Consider the following 18,749-nt stretch of genomic DNA (forward strand, 5'->3'; position numbering starts at 1 on the left):
TACCACGTCATAAAAAATAACTACTTTTTATATTAACCACGTGATTAATCGTCCAAAAAACAAATGTAATTAGATTATTGTGTAAAATATTTTAGGTTTAATTACTCTGTTGGTCCCTATAGTTTCATAAAATTTTCAATTAGGTCCCTATACTTTTTTTCTTTTTAATTGGGTTCCTGCACCAAAATTTTTTTTTTAATTAAGTCCTTCTTAGTAGTAATTGGCTTAATTTTATAAGGACCCAACTAAAAAAAAATTGGTATAGGGACCTAAATAAAAGGAAAAAAAGTGTAGGGACCTAATTAAAAAAATAATTTTGGTGCAAGGACTCAATTAAAAGAAAAAAAAGTATATGGACCTAATTAAAAATTTTGCAAAACTATAGGGACCAGCAGAGTAATTAAACCAATATTTTACACTATCAATACATCAAAATTAAATTCAATTGTAAAAATTAAAATATTATTATGTTTAATATCACCTAACCACAAAAGGGATCATAGTAATTCATCCAAGTCCTAGTCAACAACCAAAAAAAAAAAAAAAAAATAGTGGTTAACTAGACATAACTGTGTCTTAAGACTCTTAGACATTATTATTATTATTATTTATGAAGATACATATAATGTTTTATTGAGGACAAAGTTCTTGTATTTATTATGTGAACTCTGAAACATTATCCTTTCTGTTTGGAGCTTGAGCTCTGACACAGTCCAGGTTACTCATCCTCCAACTAATCCCTCAGCTTAGTTTCAAAAGGCTTTGCCATTTTTAGAGTTTACTTTCCCTTTAAGAAACTCCTTATTATAGTTTATAGCTTCTGATTATGCAATGTGTGATATGTTGTATGAAATTAATGTCTTTGTCATTCCATTAGCACCATGCAGTTATGATAAAGTATGTATCTGCATTCATCATTTTACATTTAATATAACTCACAAGTTTTTTGTGTGAATTCCAATGATTGTTGTTGTTTCCAGTTATTCAAAGACCATTAGACTGAAGAACATGTTTATATGTTTATATGTTGATGTATTTTTTTTTTTTTTTCATTATGATTTTAGGTGGTACCCTTTAGTTTGCACACCAAGTGACTGAGGAAATTCATAAATGGAGAAACTCAAATTACCTGTTAAGTGTGATCCTGATTCTTCTGGCAGTGATCATCCAGACTCATTTCCAATATTTAAACTTCCTGTGAGTGAAGATCTTAGAAGAGAGGAATACGGCGTGGGTTCTGTGCCGGCGATCGCACCCTCTAATTCTTCCGGCAATAGAGAAACTATGAACAAGTGGATGGCATTTTCCAGAGATTCTGGTTTCAACAATGATGGTAACTCTGCAATGAACAATCTTTCAGGGGCTAAAAGTGCAGCAAAAGTCAATGACTCCACGAATCATCGAACTTTAACCGAAGCAAGCATAGCTGAGAGAACTGCTGAATGGGGTCTTCCAATGAACTCAAGTAGTGTAAAGGCAATAGCAGAGAAAACAAGCTCCTCTTTTGATGGTGACAAAACCAAAAACTTATCAGATAGATTTGTTGAATCAACAAGGACATCCGGGGACTCGAACTATGGATCTGAATCATCATCAGGGGTGTTCCCAAGAGTCTCACAAGAGTTGAAAGAAGCGTTGGCGACGCTGCAACAAACTTTCGTTGTCTCGGATGCAACCAAGCCAGACTGTCCTATCATGTATGCCAGCAGTGGCTTTTTCAATATGACTGGTTATTCTTCAAAGGAGGTTATTGGAAGGAATTGGTGAGCATGTGTGCTGCTTCTATATATATATGCTGTTGGAGTCTACTTGCATCTTTAGTTTCGGATCTCAACCGAAACCTGTTTACTAAACAATGAATGGAAAACTTTTCTAGTGATTTTCAGTGAGGGTTGGGGTTAAATTGTGAGAGTGGTTCTTAGTAGGTATTGAGCTAGAAAATATTGTTATCTTTTTAATCAAACCAGCAATTTTCTGGTTTCAGTCGATTTCTTCAGGGGCCCGATACAGACATGAATGAAGTGGAGAAAATTCGGGATGCAACTAGAAATGGGAAAAGTTATTGTGGCAGGCTTTTAAACTACAAGAAAAATGGAACTCCATTCTGGAATCTTCTCACTATTACCCCCATTAAAGATGACAATGGCAACACTATCAAATTCATCGGGTTAGTCCAGGCTTACCTACCTGGTTTTCTTACTTTAGAAGCTTTAATTATAATGATCTCTTGGCATTTTTAGTAAAAACTTAATGGAAACTTCCATTGACTAATTGCAAATGTGGTCTGATTTTATATTTATCTAACCAAAGGTTTGAAGCAACATGATGCTAGAGAAATATAACCATCCTTGGAAATTTATTCAATAGCTTAAGGCTTCAAGAGGGTTGGTCTTATACAACTGTTACTACAGAATGCAGGTTGAGGTGAGCAAGTACACAGAAGGATTGAGTGAAAAGGCGTTACGACCGAATGGATTACCTACATCGTTGATTCGTTATGATGGTAAAATATTGAACCCTTTTAGCATTATGTGTGATTTTGAGTTTATGTATAATCATCTAATCATCTAATTTCATTTATCAGCTCGTCAGAAGGAGAGAGCTTTAGGTTCCATCACTGAGGTTGTCCAAACTGTGAAGGATCCAAAATCCTCTAGTAAGCCTATGATTGAAGAAAATGCTACCAAGCATGAAGAGAAAGAGAAGTTTGATTTTGAATTTGTTTTGCCAAAGTCTGTTGAAGCTGGGAATACAAGTAAATTTAGCAAACAAATTCCTCCCAAGAATTCTGAAACTGATGCATCACGCTTGAGTTCTTATGAGGAGAGAAACAAGGCTTCAAGAAAATCTGCACGAGTTTCTTTAAAGGGGTACTTATTTTCTTTAAATTTCTCTCAAAATTCAGCTCTTTTCTCAATAGTATTTAACTGACAAACAAAAAGAAAGTGAACTTTTGTGCTTTGTAACTACATGTTGTATTTACTGTATCCAATGTTATGGATGAATGTTTAGCTTGGGAGTATGAGTTCTTTGTGGGGTTCAGAAAATGTGCTTAATTTGTTTTCCAACCTTTTCCAGTTTTAAAGGGAGATCAAGTTCTACTGGGAGAGATGAGGAGACACCCATCATTGAGCCAGAGGTATTGATGACCCAGGAAATAACCCGGACCGAAAGTTGGGAGCGCGCTGAAAGAGAGAGGGATATAAGGCAGGGAATAGATCTAGCAACCACATTGGAGCGGATAGAAAAGAATTTTGTGATTTCTGATCCTAGACTTCCAGATTGCCCAATTGTAAGATGAAGTTTTATATTGACACTTGCTTCTGTTCTTCTCTAATAAGATTGTCTTAACAAATAAAGTTTAAGCTACATTATCATGGAAGTCTTAATTCTTCTACATCCTTTATGAGATCAGAAAACATATCAGATATACATGTTCAATTGTTATGTTAATCAAACTCTTCATACTGTGATCTATGACATTGTCTTTTCTTCTCTTCTTTATGACATTGGAGCTGGTATTGTATTTGTAATACTAATATCTTATTATCTTAGCTTGAATTGGTTACTGTTATATTGTTCTACATGCATGCATATACTTAACAGACGTCTTTAATGTGACTAATTTTTGGCGTTTGCTAACATTGCCTCAAGTGATTAATATTGATCCCTGTGCAGATATTTGCATCTGATAGCTTCCTTGAACTTACCGAATATACTCGAGAAGAAATTTTGGGAAGAAATTGTCGGTACAAATTTTACTCTATCTACATAAAAGTTAAATTTTTTCTATTAACTACGAGGCATATAGTTTCAGTGTTTCCTGATTTTGTTGTCCTCTACCACTTGCTAGTAGTTTTTCTTTGAACCGAATGTTCTAGTATTAGAGACAAATGTACAACACGAGATATGAAATAACATGTGATAAAAGAAAGAAATATGAATGCTTTCAAATGTTGAGATTTTTTTAATAACCTCTATGGTTGTTGGATGTTTATTTTATACTAGAGTTAGCTAGTCTTTAAACTTTATCATTTTCAATTCTGTGGTAATCAATTTTTACTATTTATAAATTAAAAAGATAAATGAGTGACTGATAAATCATATGTGGTTTGGATACAAGGTCCTTTTCCTTAGATCTTTAAAGTTTAAATTGATATATACTTCATTAAATTCGGATTTTGAAACTGTAATGTCCTTGTTCCATTGTGTAGGTTTCTTCAAGGACCAGAAACAGATCAAGCAACTGTCCAAAAGATTAGAGATGCCATCAGAGAGCAGAGGGAAATTACTGTTCAGTTGATCAATTATACTAAGAGTGGTTAGCATTTGATCAAATTGTTGAGTATTTTCACTTTTGTGTGTGTGTGCATAAGTAACTGAAAACAAAAAGTTGCATTTTTAAGGATGCCTAAAAGCTTTGAATAATATATCAACAGGTTGATGTGTGCATTGCAGCTTTTGTATTCTAAATCTAATCCCCTCCTGTTCTTGGTTTTTTTTTTTTAATCTGTAGGAAAGAAGTTCTGGAATTTATTTCACTTGCAACCTATGCGTGACCAAAAGGTGTTGCAATTCTCCTAGAAAACAAATAAATTTTGATATTGAAAAGTCAATATCTGTTATCATTTATTAATATTATTTTCTCTATTTTGTGTTTAGGGTGAACTTCAATACTTCATTGGCGTTCAGTTAGATGGAAGTGATCATGTCGAACCCTTAAAAAATCGCCTGTCTGAGAATGCTGAGCTACAAAGTGCTAAGTTGGTGAGTGTTGTGTAATTCTAAGAAATGCTCCTTTAGCTCAATTGTTCAAACTCTGTAGATTTTCCTGTTGATTTCTACTTCTGTAGAATCTAAATATTTTGTGCATGCAATATATCTAAGAATTATATTAAATATTTAAAATTAGTGAAAATATTAACTTGTATTGTTAAATGAAAGATATTTGAAAATGTTATTTGTGTGAAGGTAATAGCAGCAAGTACCATGAACTCATAGGTGACTCTGATGCTACTGAAGTTATTAGTTTAGTATGCATTTTCTTTTCCTAAAGAACCTTGCTCAACATTAGATTTTGCTTGAATAATTCTTTTTTTCCTCCAGGTAAAAGCCACTGCAGAAAATGTTGACGAAGCTGTTCGAGAACTTCCTGATGCCAACTTGGTAAAGGATTTTCTGCCTGTGAATTCTACGGTTCCTTAGCAGATTGTTTTTTCATTTGAATTTATTTATTTATTTATTTTTGAGACTGACATTTTATGGGTGTTTATATTGAAGAGACCAGAAGATTTATGGGCAATTCATTCTCAACCTGTCTTTCCACTACCTCACAAGAAGGATAATCCTTCCTGGGTAGCAATAAAAAAGGTACCAATGTATATATTTTACTTCCTTTGTCATCAAGGTTACACAAATAATATGTATTCTCTTATAAACTTTGTTTCATGTAACTTGTACCAGCAATGTTCCTTGATGGTGTAAAGACAGACAAATACTTGATCCATTCTATATAATTATCTTATTTGAAATATAAGTCTTGTTATAGTAACACAAATTTTTACATCTGAAATGTGTGATGTTTTTAAATTTATAGACATTGTTTAGTGAGATTTACAATTTTTTTCTATGAATTTATTTGTTTGAATATTTTAGATTGCTGCAAGGGGTGAGAAAATCAGCCTGCATCATTTTTCGCCTATTAGGCCATTGGGTTGTGGAGACACTGGCAGGTAACAATTTTCAGATGCTTTGGCTGAATAAATTGTATATGTAGCATGCATACTATGGATATCTTCTCTAAACAGATTCTTTCCCATCTTTACTTCCTTTAATACATTGATATTGATAATATTTTCCTTTTCATTGAAAAGGCTATGTTGCTATTTGAATGTAATTTCTTGTAGATAAAGCTTTTAACAGAAGATTATTTATTATTGACATAATATCAAGGCCTCTTTAATCAAGTGGTCAATAGTTCAATCCTTGTTTTCATCATACTTCAAATTAATTTGAATTTCAACATTTAAGTAGAGAGTATTATGCATTATTAGTGCTTCAAGCCTAAAGGCCTTCTTGTATCTTTATCTAGTAGCTCAAGCTTTATAGAAAGTTGGTGCTTGACAATCTACATAAGCAACAAACTAAAATTTACAAGGACTTAAATTCACTGAAACCTTGGTGTTTTCATTTATGCGACAGTGTTCATCTGGTGGAACTCCAAGGTACCGACGAACTATATGCAATGAAGGCAATGGAAAAGTCTATAATGTTAAACCGTAACAAGGTCTCTGGAAATACAAGTGGGGAAAATTTTGATTGATATATACCATTTATATGAATCTATGGCTTTGTTTTGTACTAATTAACTAGTACCTGACTCAAGTGTAGTTATAATTTCACATTTTTGTTTTCAACACACCATATCAAATTACCAATTTCTATCCTGTTATTGTTATCTTTCTTGCCTATCTTTTGTTTAGTTATAATAAATTTCTGTAATTGCTATTACAGGTTCACCGAGCATGTATCGAGAGAGAGATTATATCATTACTAGATCATCCTTTTCTTCCAACATTGTACACTTCATTTGAGGTAACTTTTCTTTTTTTGTGTATAAATGTCATGGCTCTTTTTTAAAATCCAGAAACCCTTCAGTGCTATAACATGTCACTTGAACTTAGGATGAATCTATTAAAAAAACATGACAAAACTTATGACAAAGTCCATTAAGTATTACATACAAAATTACATAAAAAATATGTTAATGAGTATGATTGACATAGGATCCTTCCAAAGTGGTAGGGAGTAGTTAGTTTATAAGCTTCTATTCAACACTTTCCCTGTCTTCATCGTTCTATCCATCTCGCAAGGTCTACGATCAGAACCATCTATTTCATTCACTTGATAGTAGAGTAAAAAGGTGGTCTATAGTGGAGGATCAAACGACCGGCATGATACACACATTTGGCTGTTGACTAATGGTTCTAATGTTTCCTTTGTCTTTACAGACTTCCACCCATGTATGTTTGATTACTGACTTCTGTGCCGGTGGAGAGTTGTTTGCCTTGCTCGACAAGCAACCTATGAAGATTTTCAAAGAGGATTCAGCAAGGTACTTTTTGTTTCCATTTTTCATTATTTGGTTGCTAGTATTGGAATCTATCATCTCATGCCCTTAACAACTTATAGTTTTATTATAAGTTAAAATAGTAATTAGCATTTGTGTTAGAATACATAGCCACGTTATAATTAGTTAACTACTGGTTATTATGATCTAATTACGAGTAGTTCCTAATTACTCCTATATTAACTGTGTGCCTCAATCGGTTACATGGATCTGATATATACTAATCATATAATAAATCAAGCTATAGCTTGGGAGGCCTAATTACAGCTACTAAATCATTATACTCACTTCACCTAATTATCTAATCTTTCTAAACATTATTAAAGATATATGTCTATATTTATTATAAATTCATATTGTAGACCCTATATATGATGTTAACTTCTATCATATCTCCAGATTTTATGCAGCAGAGGTTGTGATTGGTTTGGAATATCTGCACTGTTTAGGTATGCTGATCATTATCTCCTCCTTTCATCGGTTCGTATCACCTGCTTAGGCAGTTTCGTGTTCAATACATCCTCAATCTGTGTGTTGCTATTTGCTATGGTACCTTTGGACATATTTTAGAATCTTAAGTCCAAGATTTCTGACACATCAACTGAGATAGGCATGTTTTCTTTCTTCCAAGTTCCAAGCTTTCCACGAATTTCGGCAGTGTTTCTGGTTGTTTCTTCCATATAATATCTTTTGTGCTTGTGTGTTCTACATGGCTCGCATATAATCATCGACATTCTCACTATGCTCAATGATGATAAGAAAGAGAAGAGAAAAAAAAAATTATAGTTCTTAAATAATATGAATAATGCTTTCTTTTACTTCATCTGTCTAGGTATAATTTATCGAGATTTAAAGCCCGAAAATATATTACTTAACAAGGAAGGCCATGTTGTATTGACTGACTTTGATCTATCATTTATGACAAATTGTAAACCCCAGGTATGCATCCTTATTCTCTGTAAACATAGCCCTTCTTATTTAAATCCTTGTGCCATATTGAATTCATTTTGATAAAACCATTTATCTTTACTACCATTTCATAGGGGAATTGAATGGATCAACATGTTAGAGTTGTACTTTGAAATATTTAGAACACTCAAATTGGAAGTTATCCCTACAGGTTGTTAAGCATCCTCCACCTAGCAATAGAAGAAGATCGCGAAGTCAACCACCTCCGACATTTGTTGCAGAGCCAGTTACACAATCAAATTCATTTGTTGGAACTGAAGAATACATAGCTCCTGTATGGTGAATTTCTGTTCAGTATTTTCTTTGTAGTACCTTAGTACACTACAAAGATTAGGTTTGTTATGTTAAAAAATCGAACCAGGGAGAAGACTAGTGTCAATGCATTATTCTGTTGTTTATGTATTATCATCATCATTATCATTGTCATGTACAAGGTTTCTAAAGTGCTTATATAACAGGAAATTATTACTGGAGCTGGGCATAGTAGTGCTATTGATTGGTGGACCCTTGGTAAGTTCTTCCATCCTTGTGCTTGCACACAAATTATGGAGGAGCATTCATTGCTATATTATCATAATTTCATAATTAAATTATATTGTTAGTGTACTTTCCAGTTGAAAACCGTTCAACTTCAAGTATATATTTATACTAACAATGCATCAAATCAAATTCTTAATAACAAATATGTACCCGTTTTTCTAATATCTACAAATTATGTTTTTGATTTTCTAAATATAGGTATCTTGTTGTATGAGATGCTCTACGGCCGTACACCATTTCGAGGAAAGAATAGACAGAGGACATTTTCCAACATCTTACACAAGGATCTTACCTTTCCAAGCAGCATCCCGGTAAAATACTAATAAGTTATTGCATCATGCAATTCTCAATTCTGAGTAAAGTGAAGTACACAATGCATATAATTAAGCATATGCATGACATTTGCTCTCAAATTTCTATTTGGTACCAAAATTATTATTTTGCATTGAAAGATCAGTATTCATCACTTTATATATCTAAATTTAAATTATACACCTAAATGTATAAACGGTTCACACACTGGATACTATGATCATGCATCAATTGATAGCTTTCTGCAAATTTCCAGGCAAGCCTTGCAGCAAGGCAGTTGATCAATGCACTACTGCAAAGAGATCCGGCCAGTCGTCTAGGCTCAACCACCGGTGCCAATGAGATCAAACAACATCCATTCTTCCGTGGAATCAATTGGCCTTTAATCCGCAACATGGTAGTTGCCTCCTAAACCTTAAACAACTTAAACGAACATATCAAGGCATCGAATTTGACAATTCTAAAGCCTAAAAAGTATGTTTCAATCAATTAAGCATAATTAGGAGAAAATTCACAAAAGCATGCATTTACAAGGAATATGTGCAAGTTAAGTTGATAAATTCCACTCCTGTCAATCTAAAAATCATCATAAAATATGAATTTATCAGTATTATTCGAGTGGATGTTATTACCTTAAAATGGGAAACCTCCCTTCTCTTTCCTTCTTTTGTTAATAAAGTCATGCTATAACATAGTCCGAAAAATATAGCCTCAATCTTCAACAGAATTAGAGTGGTTAATTATTAGATAAGACGAAGGAAAGCCTGGTGCATAAGCATCCTGCGTTAACGCAAGATCCGGGGAAGGGTCACGCCCAAAGGGTGTAATGTTGACATCCTAACCTAATATTACATCAGTGACTGATTACACAGCTTAAACCCCATAACCTTGAGTTCACACGGAAACAACTCAATTATTGCTTCAAGGCTCCTCTAAAATTATTAGATAAAACGAAGTGAAAAATAAATTACTAACCCCTCAACTCAAAATCAATATTTCGAATCTAACACTTGTAGCAGGTTTATTATACTGACAACCTTTGAGTTGCTTATTTTCATGCAGAATCCACCTCCGTTAGAGGCTCCTCTAAAATTGATAGAAAAAGTTCCAGTGGCCAAGGATATAAAGTGGGAAGATGATGGTGTTCTTTCTACCTCAATTGATATGGATAATATTTTCTGAAAAGGGTTAAACACAAGTTACTCATCAAGATGCTTTGTCTAGAACCATGCCTGATCCATCCTTCAAGAATCAATCAATGGAGACTTCAAGCACAAAAAGTTTGTCTATGGTTCTGCGTTGAATCCAGTTGCAACTTTTGATCTTACAATAGAAGAGCATAACCAAATCCAATTATCCAAACAAATTTGTGAAGGATCAGCATGAAAGTATTATGTACATTGAATAAAGCCACAGTTTTTTCTTAGGATCATGCTTCCTAGCTATGATTATCAACAATAAATCAATAATATGTTTTGTAGAGTTAAAAAATATCATATATGTTGCTAGTCACTTTGTATAACTTGTTTGTAATCTAATTTGTATCAGTGCCACCATTGTAAAAAAAATGATGAGTTTCTGTTATAATTTAAATTTAGTGAATACAGTTGTTAAAATTAGTACCCATGAATGTGTCTTAAATTTCTGACAAAGAATGGAAAAAAAAAAAAAAGAAAAAGAAAATCCAATTCAAACTCAAAATTAGATTGGTTTGGACCACTAATAAGGGATGGTTTTTCCTTGTGCAAGTTATTGCTTCTTGGTTTAACAAGTAATAAGTGTTTGTAAAAAGAGTGGTATATCACAAATCAAAAACTTCATACATTTAAGAAAAATGCTCCATGAATACCAAATGAATTATATTTAAAATATAATATAGGGTGCTCTATAATTTTATATTACACTATTCTTCTTTTTTTTTTTTTTTTTTTGTGTCTATATTACACTACTATAGTTTGACAGTTATTATTAATCATAAGGAACATCAAATTATTAGAAATATTTTCTTCTTCTAACTAAGTACCAATATCTTTGGCCACCTTCTGGAATTGAATAGCAATATCTCTTACAATTTTGTTTATAAGGAAAAAACAATATATATTCTTTTTTGGCTAAGTATCAAAGATATCAAATATAATATAGACTAGTAGTTAATTTTATATTAAAATATTATTTTGACAATTCTACTTTTTTAATGAAATAATTCTTAAAAAGATTATACTATCATCTTAACACCCTAACTAATGGTCTTTGCTTTGATCCTTAGAAATAAATAATAATTTTTTAAAAAATGGCTGAAAATTTTCTATCCCTTTGTGAGACCTCCGTTGGGTCAGGCAGAACTAGTTAGGATTTTACTTCCAAGTAATAAAACCCAAATGTTAGTTGTTTCATCCAAAAAAGAAAAAAAAATGCTTCATACTAAAATGTGGGACTAAATTTTATAATTCAAGTGAGCTAACAAATTTGAGTTGGTCGAGTTCACTCGTCTGTTTAAAAACATGTGTCGGGATGTTTGAATCATGTTTTGTATATGCAGTAACCTATTGGCCAGTAACAATCCTTAAATGTAGTTCAGATTTACGGCGGATTAATTTTCGGTTTGTCAGACTAGAATAAGGTGAGAAAAAATATATAATAATTCAAGTGAGCTTTACATCTTTAGTTAATAAACTAAAATGTTTCTTCTTTTTAAGGTGCTGTGAGCACCATATTCCCAAAGGCATGAGAGTAACTTAGACAGTTAGACTCGAGCAATGGCAAACGAAAAATATCAAACCACCTTGAATTGTTGGTTGACTGATGTTGTAGTATGTTTAGTTGTTTACCTCATCTTTGTTGGGGGGTAAGTAGGAGGACCCTTCTCAACTTAGGGATTCATTGTCAAGTTGGAAAAACATCACATGCATTGGTTCCACTTTCCCCTTACAAGTTAAAATAAAAAGTTGATGTGGATATCACCTCAGCTTTCACTTAGGGAACCAAAAAGAGAGGGGACCAAACTTTATGACAAGTTCTGTTGATGCACCAATTTTTTTACTTTGATGGTTAAGAATCTAAGACAATATGGTTTGGTTAAATCATTTCTTAATCTTTGTAAATTTGTGATACATATATGCTGGTTTTGAAATAATTAGTACATGACAACCTAAAGGAAAAAGAAGCTTAACATTACAGTCATTCAGTCAATAATATAGAAATAAAACATTGAAGTCCACAAGAAATTTCTTTGCACTCTATAGACATCATGAAAATCTATGCAAAAACCAAAGCTTTGCCATTGCACTAAAACATAAGATAAAAAGGAAGCTAAAAGAGAGTTCCTCACCCTGCTGACACAATTATAATAAAAACATAAAACAAGCTTGCCCCCATTAAAAAGAAAGGGATCCCAAGCTCTTTCTTTCTTTCTCTCTCTCTTTGTATCCTCTGAAAAACACTATATACCCTACCACCAAGGTTCAATTGACTGTACAAGACTTGGTTCTCAGAGACAACAACAATAACTGAAAAGCCCTCCACAGTAATTTCACCAATTCACAAGAAACAAAAGACCAGCATAGCCAACTTAGAAATTCAAACCCTTGACACTTTCCAAAACATATTCTCGCCTATAACTTGGCTTTAGTGAACTTTTTTTTTGGTATGTTTTGATTGCTGGGACTTTTAGAAGACTGTTGCTGTCAACGTTTGAACAGCGCTGTAAGACCACATCCAGTTGGCCGCATGCTGCCGCGATAAACCCTGTGCACGACAAGATCATGTAAACAGAAATTTTTACTATCCATTTTTTCTGTCTATGCATCGTGCAGGTCTCAATCTAGTCTTAGTACCAGAATGCAATAGATGATAAACTTGAAATTTAACTTGGATGACAAGAATCAAAGAATTACCTAAGAATAAAGGAGAAGGTTTTCCTGGTCTTGATTTAAATTCAGGATGGAATTGAACACCAACAAAGTATGGATGATTAGGTAGTTCAGCAATCTGCAGCATGAATAAACAAACAAGAATTTAGATTTAAAGCATATGCTTATAGACTTATACTAAGTGTAAGTTCCATCAGAATGTATTAACCTCCATGCGCTGGCCGGTTTCGTCCTTCCCAGTAAACGAAAGACCAGCATTTTCGAGGCGAGATACAAAATCAGGATTCACCTGCATATATATGGCGACGATCATTTTCTGTCCGATACACAAATTTTACAGAATAATAATTTCTCATGCATGGCAATGCAATACCTCATATCTATGCCGATGTCTCTCATCAATGAAGCTTCTGCAGCCATATCTAAGAGGGAGGGTCTAAAGGTTAAAATCCTAATAACAGTATATATGTATATGTATATGTTTATCTACTTATTGAATGCAAAATTAAAAATGATCATATTCTCCTGCATGATCACAAAAATGGTCTTCAACAAATAATTCTGTAGAGTATTAATACTTACAGTTTTGCAGATTTGCATTCTTTGGTTTGGAAATATGTCCTCCTCGATCCGAGACGCATGGTACCCCCCATATGTGTTTTCGATCCCTAAAAAAATTGGTTTAAGAAAATCACACATAGGAATAACAGACACTTTTCTTAGCACTGAACATAGTTGACACAAGAATAGACACCTCAGGCATGAATATAACATATGGACTCTTGGTATTCGGATCGAATTCAGTGCTTGTAGCATCTTTTACACCCAGAACAGATCGTGCAAACTCTACGACAGCAATCTGCATTCCAAGACAAATGCCAAGGAATGGAATTCTGTTTTCGCGGGCATATTTAACTGCAAGAATTTTTCCTTGCACTCCTCTATCCCCGAATCCTCCAGGAACAAGAATACCTTCAGCACCCTGAATATAAAGACTCCAGTTAGATAATGAACATTGAAATTTCTTGGAATTAAAGAGAAGGTAATTGATATTAAAAGACTGTAATTCAAACCTTCAACAACTTCCATGCAGCCTTATAAGCATCTGGATTCTGCAACATTAAAAAAAGGAACAATGAGAAGAAGCTGAGATTATAAAAAAAAAAAAAAATAACATGCTCATGCAATGTAAATGAATCAAATTGATGTTACCTCCTTTGCAGTTGCATCTTCAAGGTTGCTTGCTGGAATCCAGTCGACAAAAAGTTTCTTTCGGCAATCAACAGAAGCATGCACTAAGGCCTGAAAAGTCGATATTGTAAGTAACAATGTTAATTCTAAGAAAATCTAAATAAGCTTTACATGTTCATAGCAGAATGAATCTTAGGAAAATCATAATAATGATGCAGCAAGAGTTTATATAACTAACTCGACCTTAAGAACAGAGAGGTAGGCATCCGAAAGCTCTGTATATTTTCCCACCAAGGCTATACGAACCTGAAATTTGCAAGACATAACATTGAAACTATCGCTAATAATCACGAACAACGAACAAGGTTGGATTTCGAGCAGAAACTCACTGGTTCATGCAGCAAATCGCAAGCCTCAGCTCTATTAGTCCATTCATCTAATCTAGGCTCCTTAATTACACTGTATATACAAAACCACAAATTAAGCCGTCAAGAAAGATCAAAAGGACAAAAAAAATCCTCAATTTCCATTAATTCAAGGACAAGAAATAGAACAATTCTTGAGGGAGTTTGTGAAACTAACCAATTAAGGTTCAGCACTTTAAATATTGCTTCATGAGCCTTCTGATCCTATAGACCAGAATAAGAAAATTTTGTAAGAAATTGGTACCTAAAACTAAGATATGATTTGTGAAGTTCAGCAGTTTTAGGAAGAAACTTACTCTTAGAAGCAAAGGAATATGCCAGATGTTGGGAACATCATACAGAGTAATTATGTTTTCTCCCTGGAAACATACATAAATACATACATAATTTCAATTCAGAAAACTGATAATCATTTCAAAACTTAAGATCATCTAAATATCTTTAATCCTTAAAACCACATACCGGAATCAGGCAAAACTGAGAGAGTTTTCCTTTAGCAGCTTCATCCAGAACCTGAGAAGCAATTGTGTTAGACCCCTAAAATGAAAATATACATTGAAATTCTTGTGTGTTTTGTGCACATTTGTTCACTAATAAGAGGTATAAACCCAACTCTCGGGATTTAAAAATAGAAAGCGACAGGTTAGTCATTTCATACAAAATTTGTACATGTATCGAGATGAGTAAGGACAAACTTGTCCACTAAAGAACTAGTGAGAGACAAATTCGTCGCCTTTCAAAATCCTGAACGACTAATTTGTCACCAGTATGTTTTTTTTTGTCACGGACAAGATTGATTTCTGTATGTGTGTGCATGCGTGCGCATGTGTGAGAGAGGGAAGGAGAAAGGAACCATTGTGCTGCGGCATGCTAAGATATGTGGAGCCAGTCCTTGACCTCTTAGTCCTCTAACACTATGCTGGGTTGGTTTTGTTTTCTGAAACCAAAATCAAAATCAAAATTTGCCACGTTCAGATGAAACCAAACAACTCTTCTACATGAATCATACACAGTCCTTGAAGAATTGTTCAAAAGACGTGTTATTATCCCTACCTGTTCACCAACACAGTTCAAAACAGGAACAAGGCTGACATGAACTAAACAGAAGTTGCCAGCACCTGCATACGTACATACACACACATTAAGTACTCGATATGGATAGGGATACAGATACAAATACGATGCACATACTTCAATTTGTACATCAAGTATTATCAGAGAAACAATCTTTGCCATAAAATTAGTAGTATTTAAGTACTCCATACGGATACAGATACACATACTTCAATTTGTACATCAAGTATTCATCAGAGAAACAATCTTTGCCATAAAATTTAGTATCATTCTTACCTACTTTATATGAGAATTGTCCTAATGCCTGAATAAATGGCATGGACTCAATATCACCTGCATATAATAAAACCAAGGATTTAGTAATAATGTTATCTTAGACATTAAAAAATGTATTAAAAAGAAGAAGAAAAAGAAAAGATTGTTTAGAAGAGTGCAAGTGTGTTACCTATGGTTCCACCCAATTCAATGACACAGACATCAGCTGAACCTGGTTTTCCATCTACTGGTATGTGGGCCACCCTTTCTATCCACTCTTGAATTGCATCCGTGATATGAGGGACAACCTAAAAAGATGAAATACAAAAACATCATTAGACACCACAAACATTGAAAAAAGAATTAAAAAGAAAATCACAAAATTAAGCTGTGGAACCTGAACAGTCTTTCCCAAATAGTCTCCTCTTCTCTCCTTTTCAATTACAGACTGCAAAAAATAAATAAACAAATAAAAATTAAAATAAAAATAAAATAAAATATAACATTCAGCTCAGCTGAGGTTTTTTTTAAAAAAAGGAGAAACCATAGAAACAGATATTTTCTATTTCTATTTTCACGCGTAGACAGAACATCAGTCGTTCATATAGAATATAAGTCGTAATACAAAATATACATTAAAAATGAGTTAAACATATTTGATAGCTGATTTTTAGTGTTTGGATAGCATTTTTGTTTCAGAAATACAGAAGAATTTTGTTATCTCCAGTGACAATATCCAAACAGAGTCTTAATCTTAATGTGTGCTGCATCAGCAACCACAACCACAAATTTTCATTGTATGAGTTGAATATTGTTAACTCTTGACTGGTTTAAAAAATCCAAAACTGAAGGAGATAAACATAAACAAGGGGTTCTTTTGTAAATTTGCAATTTCTTTTTTTTTTTTTTTTGGTTCAGAATCTAAAAGAGGAGAAAACACTGAACTGAAACAAGTAAACAACATCATATATTATTGAAAACATGTTGTAGTGTGAAGAAAGAAAGAAAAAAAGAAACTTGCCTGGTAAATCTTCCCAGTGGTTATGTTATTATCACGAGTCAACTTGATATCCATAAAGCGCTCATAGTTTCCAAGATCCAGGTCCACCTATCAAGATTCATCATTTCTCTTTTTATAATTCTACTTAAAAAAAAAGTAAGAAATTAACAAACACCATGTGCTTTTGATCTATTCACTCAGGAAAATTTTGCCTAAAGTTGCTACCTAACTAACTTTTCCTTTTCCCTTCATTTTCTCTTCAAACAAACAGACATGCTTTTCCTTTTCATTTTTAGCGTCAAATCGAAAATTGAAGATGGATAATTAGCGAGAAATTGCGTACCTCGCCTCCGTCATCCAACACAAACACTTCTCCATGCTCGAATGGTGACATTGTTCCGGCATCTGTGTTCAAGTAAGGATCTGTAAATCAAAATTCAGAATGTGAGACTTCAATTTAACGTAGCAGCTCGTTCCGTTCCAAAATTGAAAGAAAGAGTTGAACACTTTGTAAATCTAAATCCGAAAAGAAAGTAATAATTATCGCGCGTGCATGGTTAAATATAGTTGAAGGAAAAGAAAAACATGCCAATTTTGATAGCGGTTACTCGAAGTCCACAAGCTTTGAGAAGCAAGCCAATACTACTAGCAGTTACTCCCTTTCCAAGTCCACTCACAACTCCACCGGTTACCAAAACATATTTCATTTTTGTTTCTTTGTTTCTTCTTCGCTTTCGATTCAATTCGTTGTGCTGTTAGGTTTCGTGTGAGTGAGTGAGTGAAGAAGGTAAGAAGAGAAAACAGAGAGGGAAGAGAAAGGGAAACGGAAAACGGAAAAGATGGAAGGTGGAAGGAAAGTGGTAGCAATGGATTGCTTTATATACACACACACTTAGCATTGCTCCTTCTCAATTCTCATGATTCCATTGACAAAGACATATATTTTCTAATTTCTCTTCACACACAGAAAGAGGGAGGAGACAAAATAAACACTACAATTTTTTACGGGTGGAGCCGATTTTACGTGAAGTTTTTATCTAACAGATTTTAGGTATTAACTTCACGTGAAGTCGACTTCATCAAAATTTTTACTTTTTTTTTTTTATAAATTTAATTTGAGTTTCAACAATGCTAGGAACCAAGAAGATACCAGCCAAATATCTCTGGGTGAATCTAAAATCTTTACGTAAATGGTACTTATACTAGGTATTAGAATGTTTCTTCTATTAAGTATCAGAATGTTTCTTTTTCATACTAAATGGATTTTTTTTATATATTTTATAAATTTTTTTATATACTAAGAATCGGAATTGTTGGAAGTTCCGAGATCTCCGCCTATATTTCTCCAACGTATCATTCAGAATTTTAATTTGGGATGAGAAATAATTAATATCAAATATTATAAATTAAAAATAAATAAAATTAATTAAATATAATTATAAATTAGTTAAGTTGTTTACTTTTTGGCTGATTACCTCTTGGTTCCATATACTTTTTCTTTGAATTTAATTTTGATGCACTAATAAATAAACTAAGTAATTAAATATTCGTATAAAATCGATAACGAGCTCTTTTTTAAATAGTATAAGTCTTTTTAGACTCATTTAGAAGTTGCGGATTTGAGTCGAACATTTAATTATTTAACTATATTACTAAAATTAATTATTTTTTACTTTGTTTATCTATATGATTAGCTAAAAAACTTTAGCTGTAATTGAATAATTTTATAAAATATTTTATATTATTTATGTATTAATATTATTTTTTATTTAATAAAAAAATGTTTAAAGATGAGTTCAAAAAGATAAAAATTAAACAACAATTTCATATTACAGACAAAAAGGTGGATAAAAAATAAACAAATTAAAGAAAGGGTTAAAATAGTCACCAAAAAAAAAAAAAAGAAAGGGTTAAAATAGATATATTTTTACATTAAAATAATTAAAAAGAAAATATTGAAATTTACCAAAGTAAAATAGGAAAAT

At 32.9% G+C, this 18,749-nt stretch overlaps 2 protein-coding genes across 4 annotated transcripts; one reads left to right on the forward strand and one right to left on the reverse strand.

Annotated features, from left to right (window-relative positions):
* Nucleotides 1–499: 499 nt before the first annotated feature.
* Nucleotides 500–10,574, forward strand: LOC112719701 (phototropin-2). Of its 2 annotated transcripts, none has more exons than XM_025770363.3 (23): nt 500–717; nt 1,065–1,763; nt 1,985–2,167; nt 2,412–2,503; nt 2,585–2,870; nt 3,079–3,292; nt 3,679–3,749; nt 4,215–4,321; nt 4,517–4,566; nt 4,663–4,767; nt 5,107–5,166; nt 5,281–5,370; nt 5,656–5,732; nt 6,202–6,286; nt 6,514–6,594; nt 7,011–7,114; nt 7,529–7,578; nt 7,962–8,068; nt 8,250–8,372; nt 8,557–8,608; nt 8,837–8,949; nt 9,207–9,347; nt 10,013–10,574. In XM_025770363.3, exons 2-23 carry the CDS (start codon nt 1,111–1,113, stop codon nt 10,130–10,132), a joined length of 2,964 nt encoding a protein of 987 aa, XP_025626148.1. In that variant the 5' UTR covers nt 500–717; nt 1,065–1,110; the 3' UTR covers nt 10,133–10,574. The 2 variants fall into 2 exon arrangements, with proteins under 2 accessions (XP_025626148.1, XP_025626149.1); XM_025770364.3 differs by having other exon boundaries at nt 676–897.
* Nucleotides 10,575–12,121: 1,547 nt separating this feature from the next.
* LOC112719702 (uncharacterized) lies at nt 12,122–17,751 on the reverse strand. 2 transcript variants are annotated; one of them, XM_025770365.3, is made up of 21 exons: nt 17,354–17,751; nt 17,108–17,187; nt 16,786–16,872; nt 16,162–16,212; nt 15,955–16,072; nt 15,786–15,842; nt 15,489–15,553; nt 15,289–15,372; nt 14,898–14,948; nt 14,732–14,794; nt 14,593–14,639; nt 14,400–14,469; nt 14,254–14,316; nt 14,032–14,121; nt 13,893–13,931; nt 13,574–13,801; nt 13,402–13,487; nt 13,193–13,241; nt 13,028–13,108; nt 12,844–12,937; nt 12,122–12,694 (listed from the first exon to the last, which is right to left on the reverse strand). In XM_025770365.3, exons 1-21 carry the CDS (start codon nt 17,469–17,471, stop codon nt 12,519–12,521), a joined length of 1,797 nt encoding a protein of 598 aa, XP_025626150.1. In that variant the 5' UTR covers nt 17,472–17,751; the 3' UTR covers nt 12,122–12,518. The 2 variants fall into 2 exon arrangements, 1 of the variants encoding a protein (XP_025626150.1); XR_011868010.1 differs by lacking the exon at nt 13,193–13,241 and having other exon boundaries at nt 13,028–13,135; nt 13,373–13,487; nt 17,354–17,725.
* Nucleotides 17,752–18,749: the final 998 nt, after the last annotated feature.

Source organism: Arachis hypogaea, chromosome 11, assembly GCF_003086295.3.
Source record: "Arachis hypogaea cultivar Tifrunner chromosome 11, arahy.Tifrunner.gnm2.J5K5, whole genome shotgun sequence".
NCBI lineage: Eukaryota > Viridiplantae > Streptophyta > Magnoliopsida > Fabales > Fabaceae > Arachis > Arachis hypogaea.